This window comes from Python bivittatus, unplaced genomic scaffold, assembly GCF_059951505.1.
Source record: "Python bivittatus isolate LINGU-HERP-01145 unplaced genomic scaffold, Pbiv_v1 ctg000080_np1212, whole genome shotgun sequence".
Lineage (NCBI taxonomy): Eukaryota > Metazoa > Chordata > Lepidosauria > Squamata > Pythonidae > Python > Python bivittatus.
The window spans coordinates 29,473,561-29,491,893 of NW_028277035.1; the positions used below are offsets into that span (position 1 = coordinate 29,473,561).

Below are 18,333 nucleotides of genomic sequence, written 5' to 3' on the forward strand. Positions count from 1 at the left end.
ACTCTGACTGAGGGACCTGTGGTTATCACCCTCGAGGTTACCGTCCTGGGCCAGCTTACAATTTCACAGCCCGGCAACGCCGGAGAAAGCGGCTCCAGCAGGTCGCATCGCCGCTCCTGCTCGCACCCAAGCAGGGCTCCCCCATCCCAGGCGTGCCTCCTCCCCCCCTTGTGCAACAGCAGCGCACTCCCCGCGCAGGCACCCCCGAAGCGGCCCGCCCCGCCCCGCGGGGCGTGCCCAGAGAATGCAGCCGAGCCCCTTGACAGAGGCCCAAGGCAGCCTCGACCGGGGAGAGCGGCTCGACGGACCTGCAGAGGGCGAAAGCGCTCCGGCTCGCTGGCGGCAGGCCCTCCAGGCGCTCGCCGATCCCACCCCGAGCGTCCCCGAGGCGACGCCCCTCCTGGCTATTCGCGCCTCCGAGCTTTTATACCCCTTCCCCCCGCCCTGGCGAAAGGGGCGGAGCTCCCCTCGGCCTTCCCCTCTTCGGCTGAATGGCAGCCTGGGCCTAGCCAGCCAGCGGGCGCCTTGTGTCTTGTCACGTGGCCCCCTGCCACCGCCCCCCCTCCGCGCCGCCCGCCCTTTTGCCCGGCCACCCCCTCCCCAGCTGAGGCAGGGCTCCTTCCCGCGAGCCCGGCGGTGGGTGGGCGCCTTTGATCGCCTTTCGGGTGCGGGGAGGCTTGCCGCGAGGTGAGTTTCTCGGCTCCTGAGGAGGTGCCCGGCGGCGTTTTTAATTTTCCTCTTTCCCTCTCGCTCTCCAGCCGCACCGTCCCAGCCGGCCGGACTTGCAGGCACTTCCTGCAAGTGTGGCCGGCTGGGACGCTGCGGTTAGGGAGTCTGCTTCTCGCGCCGAGTAGTGGCGAAGCGGGCGAGTTTGGGAGGACGGAAAGCGAGGGGGGTTCCGCACGCGCGACTTTGGCGCTCCTCGAGAGTAAGCAAGAAAGCAGGGGAGCCGCAGCCGCCGCTGTCCTCCCGGCTGCCGAAGAGCGACCCCGGGCGGGACGCGCGGCTGGTGCTGGATCTCCAGTTCCCTCGGCTGGCCACGGCCCTCTCTTCGTGAAACCTTCGAGTTTGCCAGTTGTTTGGGATTAGTTACGAAAGGAGAAGGAGAAGGAGGAAGAAAAAGAAAGAAAAAACCCTTTAAACCAACGTCATTATAACTCAGGGGCTTAGCTGGACTTAAAAAGAAGAAGGGGAAAAAAATCGCGCTTCCGAACGAGTGTATTGTTTTCCCTCGCTCGCTTTCATAAACTAACCCCGAAGAATTCTGTAATTGGATAACAAGAGTAATAGGATGACATCCCTTGTAGATCCCAGGATTAAACAAGCTTTGAGGAAGAAACCATCTGAAAGAACTCAAGAGGTAACTTACTCTCTAAACCTTTCCCTTAATGTTGTTTTTGCTTTTATGTCTGTTGCTGCTTCATGTTTTTTTTTTAAAGTTATTATTTCCAGATATGAACCTCCATGGACTTTGTGCATACATCATCACAGGTAACAAAACACATGACTGTGTGTGTGTGCTGCTGCTGGGTTCATGATTATAATTGATATATGGGATAAAACGTACTTACATGTATGTTCTACAGTTTGGCAAACATACCCATGAATCTGCTGTTCACGTAGCAAACTATTGTGTAATGCTGTCCCTTATTCACATTCGTATAGAGGCAGAATTTTTCTCATTTTGCAAGTATTGTGGTTTTTTTTGAAGTGTGTCTGATGTCTTTTAAAAAAAAACTCTTGACCTTTGGTGAGTTTTATAAAAATGAGGCATGTAAAGTCATTACATTTGTGGCATGTGAAAAAGAATCAGTTAGACTTTCAATATCATAGGATGGATGTGCATTATTTGATGTTGAATGACATTTAACAATTCTAGGAAATGCATATTTGAATATGAAGTCATTCCTATATTGTCTGAGTCAGTGAATATAGGATTGTAGTCAGTAAGAACAATCTAAATGTCTTGTTGCTACTTCTGATTTGCAGTGCTCAAGAGGGTAGGAATGAAGACACAGAATCTTTCCATCCACTTTGTTTAAAAAACAAAAACAAAGCTCTTCCTTCTCTTTCTAAGCAGTGGATGGTAAATTTATTTGGACCAGCTCTTGAAGTAATCTGTACTTTCTAGGTGTGTGTATTGGAGAGGGCAGTCTATGAAAATGGTCTCATATTCTGCCTTTGTTACCCTGTCACTCTCCCTTTTAGGATTTTCTGGGTTGTGATTTCCTAATCTTAGAATGAGCATAATTTGATGGCTGATGGTCAGAGAGGACATTTGCTGTCAGATTTATCCTACCAAGTCAGACTCTATCATTGATATTACTTGAAGAACTCAGAAAATCCTGTATCTTCTCTTGTAAGCTTTATCCTTTGGGCCATAGCTTTGAAGTCTTCTTATGCCAGTATAAATTGTTTGCTAAGTAGATTAATATAAATTAACAAGTCTGATTTGGTTAATGGGGAAACAGCAGAAATTTGCATTTAGTGTAAATTGTATAGGCAAATTACTAATAAGATTTCACATTTTGTTCGTAGAATATTTTTCTTAACAATTCTGAACTTTTGAATTGTACTAGGGTTTTAGATTATGTGCAGTAGAGAGAAAGAGCAGAATGGGAAGATTCCGTTGGCACCATGTTACAGTTGGCTGCAAATGAAGCAGGGGAGCATCTGTTCTCAGTAAGCAAAGAATCCTGAATAAGATCCTTTTTTGAAAATCTGGTGAAACATAGTAAACAACCATATCTATGTTTCTATGTTTCCCTGTCCTTAATACTTCACTGTTCTGATTTTAAAACTTAACATCAGATTCCTTCTTTTTAATGCTTCTTGCTGCCTTAAATAGTCTTTTTTGGAAATATTGAAGAAGATATATATTTAATTAATCTTGCTTGTTTTGATTTTATCATTCTGGATTTTGAGGATGTATGTTATAGAATTTGAACAAATATATTTGCATGAAATGATGGAATCTAAACGCCTGAATATAGGTATTAAAAAACACACACACACAAATCGAACCAAGTCAGCTATAATTCTAAAATCCAGAATTAAAACAGTAAGCTATATCTTGCTCTTCAAGTGTATTCTTTTGCAAAAATTATCTGATATCATGGCATAATATAAGATAGTCTTTGGGCCATTAAAAGTTGTTGAATTGTTTTTCTAGATATGTTACTGGTTTAGGGTTAATTAACTGACAGAAGTCAGATTGTACTAGGAAATTCTGATCTAACACAAACTAGGTATTTCATAATAAAGAGCAGTAGGAGTGGGGAGAAGCAAATGGGAATACTTTATTTCTGACACATGCTCACCATTTCATGGAATTATGGTTAATGTTTTTTAAGGAAAGGATTATAAAATATGTCTTCCCTAGTGTAAATAAAAGTGTAATTCCACCAATGTTAGTAAGTAGCAGTCACATGCATTGTGATTCATCATTCTTAAACCCAGTAGAACATATCTCTGAGAATCAAACCAGAATTGATGTCCCAATATATATTTTAAGAAATAGAAAATGTTGATCCAGATCCTGAATATGTTGAGGGAGAGTTTTTAAAACTCCTTTTCCTTGTATCATTTTCTATCAAAACCACTTTTGTGAAGCAGTTACTTGCTTTTTATATGTTGTTTTTTTCAAATAGAGCAAAAATGGCTATGGAGGGAAGCCATTCTATAATCTGAATCTTTATGCCACTTAATGTGAGTGTGTGCATATGTGCATGCACGAACAAATCAGTCACAGAACTTTTACATCTAGTTTTGTTCTGAAAAATAAGTATGTAACTGGACTACAAAGCTTAGTTGTGTGTGCCTTAGTTTTAGCCCTGGAAATGCTGCAGTGGCTGTAGTTTATTTTTCTTAATCAGAACTGATGTCTGAAAGGCTTTTGGCAGACTTCAGCAATTAAACTTGCCTTGCTGAATATAGCATTGGCCTGTTGTAAGGTTAGGATCAAAAAGTCTTTATCTTGACTTTAAAATATCAGACAGTGGTTGGGAATATCTTGATTTCCCCTCTTTCTAGCTCCAGGATTTTTATTGTGGCAATACTTGGAACATTGTTACCCAGCATCAGCCCAAGCAGGGAAGAAGTATAGAAGCGCGTGGGGCTGATGCTTTTTCAGACATAATCTGGCAGAAAGTTCTGAATATCTTCCTTGAGCATCAGCAGAAATAATTCCATAGGGAGTTTTTGGGGGATATTTATATTGAATTCTTTATTGTGGAGCATGAATGCTTGCGTACATCAAACTGCCAGGGGAGATACCTGGCAAAATGGGAGGTTCACATAAATAAATAAATAACCCCAGAATCACATTGTTTCAGTGTTCTTTCAATGTGGCCTTTTGGTTGGTTTGCCCACTCATGTGAATGGAGGCACCAGGTGGAAGAGATTTGAGCAGCATGCAATCATAGTTTATTAATTTGTTGTTTCAATTATAAGAGGCAGTAGTCATATTTCCTTGTTAGAGCTAAATAGACATTTAAATAGGTGTTTTTTTAATATGCAGAAGTATGAACAAGGCATCTTCTAATTGTTAAAACAGCTATATTTTTTGCAAGACTTTGGGGCAGCTGTGTTAAAAGTGGTTGTCAGTTTTCTCACATGTGCCTGTTCCTGTGTGTTGTAAAGTGCCTCTTTTTAATGGTTTGCATAGCCTTATTGCTTGTAATAATAAGGTGCACACCCCAGGCCTTTCTTTTTCCAGCTGGTATCCTACCCAACTTTGGAGTGGCTGAATAGGCATCATTTCAGAGTTTGGGTTTTTCGATGTGAAAACATTGATGTATGATCTGATCAGGAGCAGAGCCATTTTACCAATGTTGGATGTCTGTCTTAATCACTTGGTTTCTGAAAAGAATTTCTCCATTCTACAGTATGGAAAAACCCCAAAGAAATTAAAATGCTGATACAGAAATGGTTGTGCTTTTCCACTTCTTCTCTACCCTCATCTCACTTTTCAGAAGAACTAATAGTTGCTTAATTTGCTAGTCATTAGTATTGTTGCTCAAATTCTTCGAAGAAGTGCTTTGTAACATGCAGAAGTGAGCATAAATTGCCTCTTTTAGGATGGTTAAAGCGGTTACATCTTTTCCAAGCTCATGCTGCTGCTTCAGGAGCAAATCTCAGATGTCCCTGCATGCATGTGCATGTACAACCATTTCATTTCATTTTTAGATGCTCCCATAGTTCTGAAGGATTTATTTCAAAGAATTTCCACAGTATTAGTTATTAGTCTGTAATTGCACTTTATGGCTGGTCTGGGTATACTAACAACTAAACTAAATACACAGAGCTGTGCATCTAAATGTACATATACTTCAACACATTTTTGAATATGTGTGCTCAGTCATATGCGTACAAGATATTTGTGTCCTGTATCTTGAATAGCATTGCTGAAAAGAAAGGGAAGACTAGAAACTTGCACAATGTAAGAAAACTGATAGCTATGTAAAGCAGCCGGGAATGACCATTGTTTTAACTGAATACAATAAGAGTTTAAATGTAATCATTGGAATACCTGTGACACAATAGATAATCCTTTTTTGCTATTATGCAATTACACATAATCTTAGTAATTTATGGAAAATCTATTAGCAAATTAAATGCAAACATAGGTCTTTGCATTGTTCTGTACATAATTGTTAGAAATATACTGTTGCTTAAATAGAAAGAATAGAAAATTTTAATTATTTGATTGTAATCACACGTGTGTATTCCGAAATACTTTACTCTCAGCTAAATGGTAATAGAGTTGCTGTCTTGGTGCTGGTAATTTTTCCTTCCCCCCAAACCATTTTTATTACAGAGCTTATCATCATAGCAACATAAGGTGATTGGTATCAATCTATTTTATTTCCTTTTTGTGTGAAGTGGGGAAGAGGTGAGGCTTATTTCTCTATGATCTGCTGTAGTTCAGGGGTGGGATATTGATTGAATAAATATTTTGTGCTCCCATCTTGGTTAGCTGGGGGAGTAGTGTTTGACTTATGGTGATTTCAGGATGTTCCCTGTGTTTCAGGAGCAGTAACAGTGACATCAATTGCAGGTCAATTTCCGACTGCTTTGGAGGGATTAAGAAGTGAAAATAGTGGAGCTTTGGATGTGCTCTTAAACTACCCCAGGCTTATTTATCTTTATATAATCTATGACATCGTGGCAATACAGGGTTCTTCTAAACATTATTTTGTAGAAACTTTTTTTGGTGCAATTCCCATTCCTAACTATTTAATAAGGAAAACTCTGTAAACTAACACATTCTTGTTCTCAAGTAGTCAAATTTTTCATGTCTGTATATGAAATTGCCTGCACGATGGTATTTCTCTTTTAAATACATAAAATTGTCCAGTGTTAACAGCTGTCCAGTTATTACAGCACTGAATTGCTAGGCTTGTCTAAATGTTCTTTGGGAGACTTATTCTGTTTATTTTTTTTATTTGTGTTAAAATTCAGGTTCTGTCATTGTCAGTAATGACTCCAGTGAATTTGGAGTACTACAAGGTAGGTGGTGGCTATAGCTTTAAAGTCAGAGTCCTGGGATGCAGTGGGATATGGTTTAGGCTGTCAGAGGGAGCAAGAAGTTTCTTTTTCTTCTGTGTGAATAGATGCAGGTCCTAAAAGCAGCAAGGATGAAAACATCAAATTTCCTATCTGGACCTGGGACTCAGCTCTTCTGCCCAGAAGCCTTGGGAAAGCTAGTAAGGTAAAGCTGGCAGAGAAAATATATGCAGCAACATTAGGGATGTTTGATTTTTTTTCAGTGCTGCTTTCCTCAGTTGTGTGATTTTATTTTTGCTCCCATTTTATGTCCCTTCATTTCTTTGTTTTGCCGGTTGCAGATTAATGATTCCAATTTTTATGTATGTATGTATGTATGTATGTATATTTTGGAGCCTTCAAGTCAGTCTTGTCTCCTGGCGACTCCCTGGACTAGTCCTTGTAGTTTTCTTGGCAAGATTTCAGAAGTGGCTTGCCCTTGCCTGCTTCCTGGGGATGAGAGAGAGTGACTGGCTCAAAGTCACCCAGCTGGCTTTGTGCCTAGGTTAGGACTAGAAGTCACCATCTCCCAGGTTCTAGCCTGGTGCCTTAACCACTACACCAGACTGGCTTTCTATATGTTGATCTAGCCATTCTATAACTTCATGCAACTATTTTATTCCCTGAGTTCTTCTTTTGTTGCAACTGTTAAAATAATTAATCCAGTGCTGGGTTTGTACTACCTCTGTGGACTCCAAGACTGCATGAGTCTGATACCTCTGGTAAAAAGGGAAAGTTTGAGCCACTGATTTAAAAACTTAGTCCACAAGAAGGGGGATCTTTTTTCTTCCTGACTGAGATTTCAATAAAGGGGAAATCTTCCAATTTCAGGAACTGATGGTGGCAGCTTAACCAGCTGCTCTGGATGGAGTTCTTTCACCTAAGGAAAAAACCCCCTACATCCTGAGACCCCAGAACTCAGGCAGGATGGCGCTCTCAGAAAGGCTCTGGCAGGCTTAGGTTGCAACTATCACCCTGCTATATTATTATTCAAGGGGAGGTTAACAATTTTAAAAGAAAACAAACACAGAAATTAAACGTTAAATGCAGATTAAAATTAGTACCGCACTTAATGCTAAAATTAATACTTAAAAGCCAGGAGAAGGAAGTTTGACTTTACAGATTTTCTAAAAGGCAAGAATGTCAACATAGCTCCAGATAGAGTGCATTACATAGCTTGGAACCATTATAGGAAAAGCCCCCCTTTGTGTACCAAAAAGATGGGCCTCTGGCAGCAAGGGCATATTCAAACAGCAGGTTATAATAACTGGACAGTTTCATAACAGGAGATTGCTTAAACAGTAAGGCTTAATGATTAGGGATTTAAAGGTTAATGCAATGCCTTAAACTGTATGCAGTAAGCAACTGGCAACCAGTGAAAGTCTTTCAATATAAGCATCATATGATCCCTGTACCTTCTACTAATTAGCAGTCTAAAACTAAAGATGCCCTTAAGTCAGGCTCATCTCCTGATGACTATATCAGCATACTGTGCTTGGGAAGAATATGGAAATAGTTTGTCATTAGTTCCTTCTGGAATATTTTTTAGCTTCCCAGTCCAGACTACAGTCTTGGAATTGGTTTCCCATCCAAGTGCAGATGATGCTCAGCCCTGATTAGTTTCTGAATCCAGACTACAGTATGTTATGATCTAGCTGCTTTATTTTGCATGAACTGCAACTTCCTGACACTTCCTAAAGCACTATTCAGGATGAGATGAAATCCAGATGTGATATAACTATGGTATAGCTAACTGTTGCCAAATCTGACCAGTTGCAGAAGGGGTCTTAACATAGCTGCCATAGATCAGTGGCCTAGGTTACAAATAGTAAACTCTAGTACTACTTTCTGGGCATGGCATGAATGGGAATAATTTCAAAACAGTGTATCTCAAGGGCTAATCCCACCAAGAATACTATGGTTAATGGTATCAAAAGTTATTCAGAGGTCCAGGAGAAATAGCAGGGTAGCACTCCCCCATATCCTGTTTTTGACATAGATCATCCACCAAGGTGAGCAAAACAGTTCTAGCACCATGTCTTGGCCAAAGCCTGGATGAAATGAGTCCAGATGATCAGTATCTTTCAGAAGCAATTGGATATCCCATCAACTTTGCAAATTATTAGTCATCTTAAGCAGTTTCCTTTCCTGAGACTAACACTGTGAAACATTTAAAAAGGAAAACACATAAAGATCTGTTTGGGAATTATTTTTACTATTTTAATATTATAATTGATGTTTGAAAGACAAATAGCTTATAGGTGCAGTCATATTAAAACAGAAGTTTGAGACTGCAACACTGTATACTGGGAGTAAATTCCTCAAGTGGAATATGACTTCATTTTCAACAGGCATGCACAGGACTGTGGTGTATTCAAAGGGCATAATCCTACATGCTTGGATTAGTGCAGTGTACTCTACATGGGGCTGTTCTTGAAGACCATCTAGAATCTTCAGTTAGTCCAGAATGCAAAGGCTCATTTATTGGCTGGAACATGCCAACATGCACATATTAGATCTGTGCTCTGAACCCTAAAGTGGCTTCAGTCAGCTTGCAAGTGCGGTTCAAGGTGCTGACCATTATCAATAAAGCCCTTTATCTCTGGCACCAAGATAACTTCAGGGCCACTTTCTCCATCCACCTGGCTAAATCATGCATTCTTGGAAAAATTGATTGTGAAGCCCTATTTCCACAAGTTATGTACAATAGAAGTTTGTAAGCACTGCTTTTCTGGGGCAGTGCCTATACTATGGAACAGCCTCCTTGAAGCAATTCTAGGGGGCCTATGGTTATGGATGATGCCTAGGTTGGATGATTGCAATTATGTTTTGATTATACTTTCTAAATTTTTCCGTGGACATTTATTTTTCCTGTGTCTTTACTAGTGTGAATTGCTGAGAGACCCTCAATTGCAGCAGGTAGAAATTCAGTAAACAAATAGGCAAACATGCTTAGTAGGGAGTATAAGCTTGTGGAACTTGCCAGATAGAATTGCCAGATAGACAGACAGACAGGCAGACAGACTTGAGAATTACACGCAGGATACAACAAAGCCAAGATGCAAAGAATACCCGTTTTCATCATCAGAGGTAATTTTTTTATACAGATTATCATTATTCCCCTTAATATCTACTTCAGCAACTCTTGAGATGTTGCTGAACTATAACTCCATTATCTTTCATTGTGCCTTATACTTGTTGAGACTTTGGGGAATTGGATTCTAAAAGTTGAGGTTCATTAAGTTCCCATTATTTGCCATACATGAACACAGTCTTCATTCCACAACTTTTTGTTATGTTTGACACAGAATCCTTTCTACCCTTGTTGACAGGGATGTAGTAGAAATTTTAACTAAGGGAAATTTAAAAAAAAATAGTTTGATGTTTGGAACTACTGTAACAGAAATTAATTACACCTCCCCATGCAAACAAATGCTCAGTGAACTTTAATAACCTTGTTGTATCATGATCGTTTCTTGATGAGTAGAAATGTAAATCCTAATATGAAGAAGTATTTCTTCAGAGGGCTGTGGATATTCTCTTTTGTGTGGGGGTGGATATTTAGGTGAATTCTAAAAATTATTTTGCATTGGGTTTTTAAAGTAGTTCTTTTAAAGAAAGAACAAACCAAACAAAAAGTAAACCTCTTTTTCTGTAAATTTTAGAAAAGAAATGCAGTTTTCAACTGTGTAATTTTTGGAGCAGTCTAGCGGGAATAAAACTCAAATTGTGCAATATAATCTGGGATTTCCTGGGTTTTAAAACCTTTATTTTTGTTATATCCTTTTAAAATATATTTGTTGGCTTGTTGCACTTGAAGGATTCTTTTGTCCTTTTGTCCTAAAGACTATTAATGAAATAGTTCACATGGCAATTGTTCTTTGTTTAGACCATTATTGTTAATTCTCATTTACTACACAGTGTACCCCGCAACCAGATTCTTTAATGATAGACATTTTTAAAAAAGGCAGCAATAACATTCTTGCTGACAGCATAACAAAAGGCCTGTTGTTCTGTTGCACAGTTGAGCCAACAGAAGAAAACATCTGCTTCTTGTTTCCAGAAATAACTGGCATTTGAAGTAGATTTTTTTCAAAGCTTCCAATAACTTTTTTCCCATATATTTTGTAGGTACAGTAAGGGCTTAGCCCTTGTTGTTTTCTTAAATAAATTTTTTAAAAAATCTTCCCATTATTGAATATGTTCATAACTTACCTATGCAAAGAGAATGGGAAATATCTAGGTATCTGGTTAAAAATGTCACAATTCTATTAAATTTTGGCATGGCTTGATATAAATTTCAAAGTTTTCTAAATAGCTATTTCTATTTGTGTGTGTATGTGAAAATTGTGCCTTGCTGCTTCCCCTTGAGTTACAAAGGTTATCTGGGAAACCTGAATCAGTAAGTTGTCATATCCTTAAAAGAATTTCCTCTGCACTGCTGCATAGGGTTCTTTTACTATTTTTTTTCCTTGTGTGTCTATAAACATATTCATATTGGTCTTTTGTTCATTTTAGGACAACTACATTATGTTAGGTAATAGTGATTTTTGAATATGATACGCCTTCTGCTAGAGGAACTTGATGTATGTATTGAGGCTATGGTACATAATTTTGTGACTAATCCCTCAGGTATCTCATGAAAAACATAATTGTACATGTAGTACTTATAAATCTACCTACCTACTGAAATGTCTACCGCTGATGTTGCTTTTCTCCTTTTCACATAATGTGAAGGAAAATACATAACTTGAAAATTCAAAATGATTGCCTTTTATTGCTGAACTTTGCTATAACCCATTAGTAAAAAAGATCTTCGTTATCAAACTTACTGATATTTGTGTAATTACTTTCCATGACAGTCAATGACTAATGGGGACTGAGAAGTTGGTAAGTTATGGCACAGCTTGGTTAAGAAAATTGCTGTAACCTTGTGGCAGTAAATGTTAAAATGAAAGAAACATTGATTTGATGTATGACAACCCTGTGTATTAGATGTTCTGAGTAATTGGCTTATGAGCTTTGTATATGTCTAGAGCAGTAGAGGCTTTTTTTTATCAGAAATATGGAATGCATTAATGAAAATAATCCTCTCAGGTGTGATGGATTGCAGTTGATTTTACATACACAGGCTTGGGTGGTGATGGTAGCGATGAAGCATGTCATAAAGTCACAGTGCAGCTCAGTGAATTACATACTTGTGTCTGACATTGGAACGCAAGAAAGGGCATGGTTTGCATGCTCCTTTTTTGGGGTCATGTTTCTATCCTGCTACCTTATGAATGGAGGAGTTGATTTGGAGGACAGTGTCTGATGTCTCCCCAGAAAAATGCTCTGGAGGGCAAGGAACCTTGTTGAGGTCATTTCTGGAGTTTTGCTTACAGAAGCTGCAGGTTTGCCTAGCAATTATTTAAGGTCCAGCTTCTCTGAAGTTGCCCCAAGTCTCTGAATATGTTCCTTTGCGTTGAGAGGACTGATATTTTCGTTAGTGTTTAAAAAGACCTAAAAAGGAGTTTTGAAAATGGGTTATCACATTTGTTTTAATTTAAATTGTTTTAATATATTTAGTAGTAAATATTTTTATCTGTAGCCCTCTTGAATGTTGGGGGGGGGGGAATCTATCATATTTTTAAATTAAAACTTTTAGTCTGAAATATTCTAGGATTTACTGTACATCCTACCTACTGTTAGTATGCTCTTATATAAGCTTTTTATTCATTGGATTCCTATACATTTTCTGCAGTGGCTTAATAGCTTTGAGAATGCTTCTTTTCTTCTTTAAATAAAATTTGGCACATCTTTTAATATAAAAATCAATGTTCTATATTAATAATAATAATGATGATGATGATGATGATGGTTGTTCGCACAGTCAGCCAGATGTTTAGATTGGATTTGGCATTTTTATCCACCTATTGAGTCCTTCCCAAGGACCTGGGATAGGCAGATGCTGTTGTTTGATGGTGTTAAAGGTATCATAGCAGGATATAAGCTGTTCCAAGTAAAGCTGCCTTTTGCGATTGGCTGATGGTGATTTTGTCAATGCCAGTGGTGTTCAAGTGATGCTCCAGATGTTTTGGGATTGCACCTATTACTATTGGTACTATCTTTGCTTTCTTTTGCCATAGTCGTTCTACTTCTATTTGTATGTCTTTATATTTTGTGATTTTCTTCAATTCTTTCTTTTCTATTCTGCTGTCTTCGGCTATTGCAATGTCCACTATCCAGACTTTTTTGTCTTTCTTATCAACAATTGTTAAGACTGGGGTGTTGTGTGGCAGGTGCTTGTCTGTTTGAATTCTAAAATCCCAGAGCGCTTTAGCTTTTTCATTTTCTATTACTTTGTCTGTTTTGTGGTCCCACCAGTTCTTGCTTGCAGGCAAATGGTATTTCTTGCAGATATTCCAATGAACCATTGTTGCTATTTTGTCTTGCTGTTGTTTGTAGTCAGTCTGTGCAATTTTCTTACAGCAACTAACTGGGTGGCCCACTGTTTCTTGAACTTCTTTGCAGAGGTGGCATTTGCTGTTGCTGTCTTCTCAATTCTGGCTTTATATGTATTTGCTCTTAAGGCTTGGTCTTGTGCAGCCAGAATTAGCCCCTCTGTCTTTTTCTTCAACTTTCTTGCTCTTAGCCATTGCCAGGTCTTGCTATCTGCTTTGCCTGCTAGTTTTTTTGTGTACTGGCCATATAATACTTTGCCTTGCCATGTCTCTTTTATATTCTTCATTTGGTCTTTCTTATAGGCCAGTTTGGTTTTTTTGGTATTCAGTAAGCCTTCATGGTGTACTAGCTTCAGTGCATCTTCTTCACTATCCTTTAGATATTCTCCCAATGCCCTTTTTTCTTCTTCAGTTGTCTGGTGTACTTGTAACATTCTACGCCCACCTGTGCTCCTTGGTAAGTAGAGTCTGTCAATGTCGCTGTGTGGATGAAGAGCATGATTCACTGTCATTATTTTTCTGGTCTTCCTATCCAGGACTTTTAGTTCAGCTTGAGTCCAGTCCACTATTCCAGCTGTATATCTAATGACTAGACTTGCCCAGGAGTTAATTGCCTTGATGGTATTTCCTCCACTGAGTTTGGACTTTAAGATCTTCTTCACTCTCATGATGTATTGACTGCTAACCTTCTTCTTGACTTCAGTGTGCTTGATGTCAGCCTGAAGGATGCCCAGGTATTTGTAGTGATCTTCTTCATCCACTCTTGATGTTATTTCCATTGGGCATCTTGATTCCTTCAGTTTTCACAATTTTTCCCCTGTTGATGGTCAGAGTGGCACGTTTGTCTAGTTCAAACTCCATTGCAATATATTTGCTGTATATTTGGGCAGTGTTGAGCAATGATTCCATTTCAGATGGTGTTTTTCCATATAGCTTCAGATCGTCCATGTAAAGGAGGTGGGATAACCTGGCAGATGTTTTTGATGTTTGATAGCCACGGCCTGACTTGTTCAGTATTGTTGACAGAGGAATCAATGCAATGACAAACAGTAATGGTGATGGTGAGTCTCCTTGAAAGATTCCTCTCTTGATGTCAACCTCTCCTGGTCTGTCACCATTGACCAGCAGCTGTGTCTTCCATTATACCATTGATCTTTGTACAAAGCTTCTGATGTTTCCACTGACTCCTGTTATTTCTAGGCACTTGATTATCCAGTCATGTGGCAGGGAGTCAAATGCCTTCTTGTAATCAATCCAAGCTACATTCACGTTGGTCTTCCTTCTCTTACAGTTTTCCAAAATCATCTTGTCAATTAGGAGCTGATCTTTTGTCCCTCTGCTGTTTGGGCGGTTTCCTTTCTGCTCAGATGGAAATAGCTTGTTTTCAGCTAGATGTTGGACTGCCTCAGGTACCACACCAGTTAGCAATTTGAAAGTTGTTGGTAACCAGGTAATTGGCCTGTAGTTGCCTGATGCTGTCCCTTTTGCTGGATCTTTCATTATCAGATAGGTTTTGCCAGAAGTTAAGATTAGTACTGAAGATGTTACCTAGCCGGGTAATGAAACATTTGCAAGAAAAGAACCAAGCTCAGAGAACCCCAAGGACTCCACAGTTGACTAAATTTCAATTTCACCCCCCCCCCCCAGTATGTTGTTAAACTGCTTGGCAATGAATGGGTGCAGAGCAGTCAGATGTTTCAGCCAAAAACCATGCAATATTACAGTATTGGCATTGTTTAATACTTGTGCTAGCTGTTTCTTTGTAACAAGCTTCAATGTAGGCAACCTTATTCTGTTGTTTTTGTGCTACTCTAGATGCTCAGTTATTCTTTGTTTCCATTCCTCTTGTTTTTTTTTGTTAGAGGGCTTTGTTCTTTCTGAGGAGAAGGCTCTACTCTCTGAGCTACTTCTGGCAAGGCTTCAGTTTCTTTGCTCTGGGTAGACCTTTGCTGTTATTCCAATTCTACTTCTGTGAATACTTTATTTCATATTATAAATTGACATAGATCTGCTAGTCTCTGTTCTGTTATTTCTGATTCTGGATGTTGTTCTTTCCAGAAGCGGTGCATTTTTTAAAGATATCCTCTTCTCATTGAACTTGATTTGTGATAGCAGATCATTATTTCTTTGTTTTCAGTCTTTGTATATTTGCGACAGTTAAACAAGTTTTTTTTCCAGTAGTTCTGCAGCTGCTGGCCCTGGTTGCTCAGCCAACAGTCCTGAGTCCTGTAGCCTACTTGTCACCAGATGTTCAGGAATTAGCATGGTCCTTGTTGACTTGTTCTGGTTTGGGTTTCTGTAAATTACGTCTCACCACATTGTTTATGGGAGAGACACTCTTCATCTGGCTTCTCTGATGAGACCTGTCCAGTATGGTTGAAACTCTGGCATAACTGTCATCTTCCTCGCAGCATGCAAGCCCCATAACATATCAAGATAGTGCCTTACTGGGGGATGATGATGATGATGATTGTTAATATTAATATAATAATAATACCCTACAATTATATTAAGTTAAGCTCTGTTAATACTGTTTTTAATGTAAGTCATCCTTAAATGTTCTTTCAATTGAAAACAAAAACTCTCCGGGGAAGGTGATCCTACTTCCCTTCTCAACAGTGTGCTGTAATCATGACATACTTCCTAATAGTCATGCTTCTGTCTACTCTACTGAGTTTATGTCTCAGTTTTGTTAAATCTTAATTATATTTATCTCTCTTGTTTTAATGCATTTTGAACTTTTCCTGCTCATGTTCTTATTGTCTCTAGACTTTATTAACTAGAATCAGTTAATTTCAACAAAAAGCCAAAGAATTTTATTGTTCTTAACACTTAACTGCAGTTTATTTAGAAGTCTTTTTTCTCCACCATAAATTGATAAAGAAGAATAAATACAGTTCAATAAATTATACTCATATTCTTGAAATTTAAATAATTTCAAACTTTTCTCAATAGCTTACAGAATTGAATAATGCGGTTAAAATGACGGAGCAGATACAACACTATGAACTTCAAAAGTAATTACATTCAGCAGGTAGAAACATGACCAAATTTCAGTCTTCTATTGTCACAGTGCACAAGCCCTTTAATATCTACTTTTAAATTAATCCGTATTCAAGTTAAAGAGAAGCTACTGCATCAGCTGCTTGGGCATTTAAACTTTTGAGTATATGCTGCTGCTTCTCATGTAGAAAAATATAATAGAATTATCTTGGTTTTGGAACATACATTATCTTATTTTTTAAAGTATCTGTAGGAAGGGAATATGATGACATGTACTTTCTTCACTGGATATTGTAGGTGGAGAGCCATATTAGTCTGTAGTGGCAAAAAATAAGAGACTGGTAGCACTTTTTCAGACTACAGATTTTTTTAAAAAGGCATAAGGTCCCTTGAGAGATAATGGAGTGGCTACACTGGTGTAGGGTTTAAATTGGAATGAGGTGGGGGGAGAAGAGAGGAAAAGACAGGTTGGTTACATAGGTGCAGGTTATATGTGAGACAGGTTAATTATTACCAATTAACAGTGGATTTTTAACACATTACAAATGAAATTACGCTATCAGACCCCTTCTGATTTTAATATAAAATTAATTTAAATAGCAGATGAATATATGTAATTATTTTCCCCAAACATAAAAACTTTATTTTTTATGGATAAAAAATGTGTAACCCATTATTCTCATTGCATATCTAATGACACAATTATTTACTCATTCGTTTTGTATATAAACACAGTGGGGTTGAATAAGTTCAAAATATTTTTTTTGTGGGGGGGGAGTAAGCCATAATCTAAAATGAGTTGAAATGTTTGATTTTGAGGTTGAAACAGTTTCCCATTGTTGTGATGGGTCTCTAATTCCTTATTCCATTCAGTTGTTAACATTTGCCTATCAAATTGATTATCACTTTATAAAAAAATTAAGTATAGGCTTTTTGTCTCATAGGATTTAGTAATTGATTCTGATAAATTAGATGTCTCTGAAGCTGAAAATGCTGCTGGGAGATCTCAGTTAATGTACTTGTAAAATACAAGTACTATTAGTTCAATGCCATCGTAAGTTTGAACAGTTGCTAAATAAATGGTCATAATCTGAGGACTATCTGTACCAAATAATGGTCTGTCCCACAGTAAAAACTTATCACACTTGTATTCTTCACTAATTCAGTCAATCTTGTACTTAAACAAAATATTTGAAACCAATGCCTATTATTTATATTTTATTTATTCACTCAGCTTATAGGCAGATAATTCATTCTTGGATCTTCAATTACTTTGTCTATACTCTCATTTTTTTCCCCAGCCATTTATGTCACCTAGGAGGATATTTTTTTCCCCAGGATCACATTCATTTTAAAGTTTGTACAGTTTTTCTCAAAACTCATTAAGATTCTTCCATTATCATTGTTCAGTGGAATGTAGTATGCAAGTATTGGTATTTACTTTATTTCAGTAGAACATCCAAGAGTGCCAGTGTTGGACATCTAAACTGCAACAAATACAGAAAGAAGACACTTACCTTAGTACTGCACCTCAGAGGAGATCAATTATCAGGTCAATAATGAATAGGGCTGACAGAATAAGTGATGCAACTAGCAAACCAAAAGAAATTAAAACTGTTTTGCATGTTTATAAGTAATGGCTACACTTTAAAAAAAAACAAGCTATTGAAATATCAACATGTATTTGTTGTCTCACATGACATTATCCAAATATCATTACACCCCCCCCCAAAAGCTGTAAAAAGCTGCATTCCATGATCTTTTCCTACTTGCATATGCACCTACACAATCTAGTTGACATCAGTCCGTACTTTCTGACAAATATTTAGCTCTTTCATGCATTGTTAAACCTATATCTCCTCTTCCCTACAAATGTTCATCCACTCCATGAGGCCAGACCACCTTCATTCAGATCAGTTACATCCTTCTCCTTTCTTTTAGTTTCGCAGATGCACAAAATATCTACTTTTCTTCCTTTCATTTCATTTGTTAAGTCTTATATTTTATGGTTACTCCTCTTGCATTCTAGGCCATAATCTTCCAAAGACCCTGGTTGTCATCATATAGGTCTGTAGGAATTGAAATTTGTAGTCCATTATAGTTGTCATCATCTGTAAATTCACCTTACTTAAAAGTTTTTGTTATTAAATTGATGTATTGGTATTGGCAGATTAGTATATAGCAGTCATCTTACAGTGAGTATCCGTGATTTTTTAATAATGCTGCTAACTTTATGTAATAGTTAAAGTTAATAGATCTGTTATGCAGATGTGTATCTTATGCTTGCATCCAGATTAGGTTGTGCAAACTTCAAACATCTTTTGAAAGAACTGGTTTGGAT

At 38.2% G+C, this 18,333-nt stretch overlaps 1 protein-coding gene across 5 annotated transcripts in view; it reads left to right on the forward strand.

Annotated features, from left to right (window-relative positions):
- Window positions 1-590: 590 nt before the first annotated feature.
- The window catches only part of RAPGEF6 (Rap guanine nucleotide exchange factor 6), a 163,861-nt gene continuing 146,118 nt past the window's right edge, over window positions 591-18,333 (forward strand). For all 5 annotated transcript variants that reach the window (XM_025168498.2, XM_088133741.1, XM_007420950.3 and 2 more), the window contains exon 1: window positions 591-1,360. In XM_025168498.2, coding sequence (XP_025024266.1) covers window positions 1,292-1,360 — 69 coding nt within the window. In that variant the 5' untranslated portion in view covers window positions 591-1,291. The remainder of the gene's footprint in view (window positions 1,361-18,333) is intronic.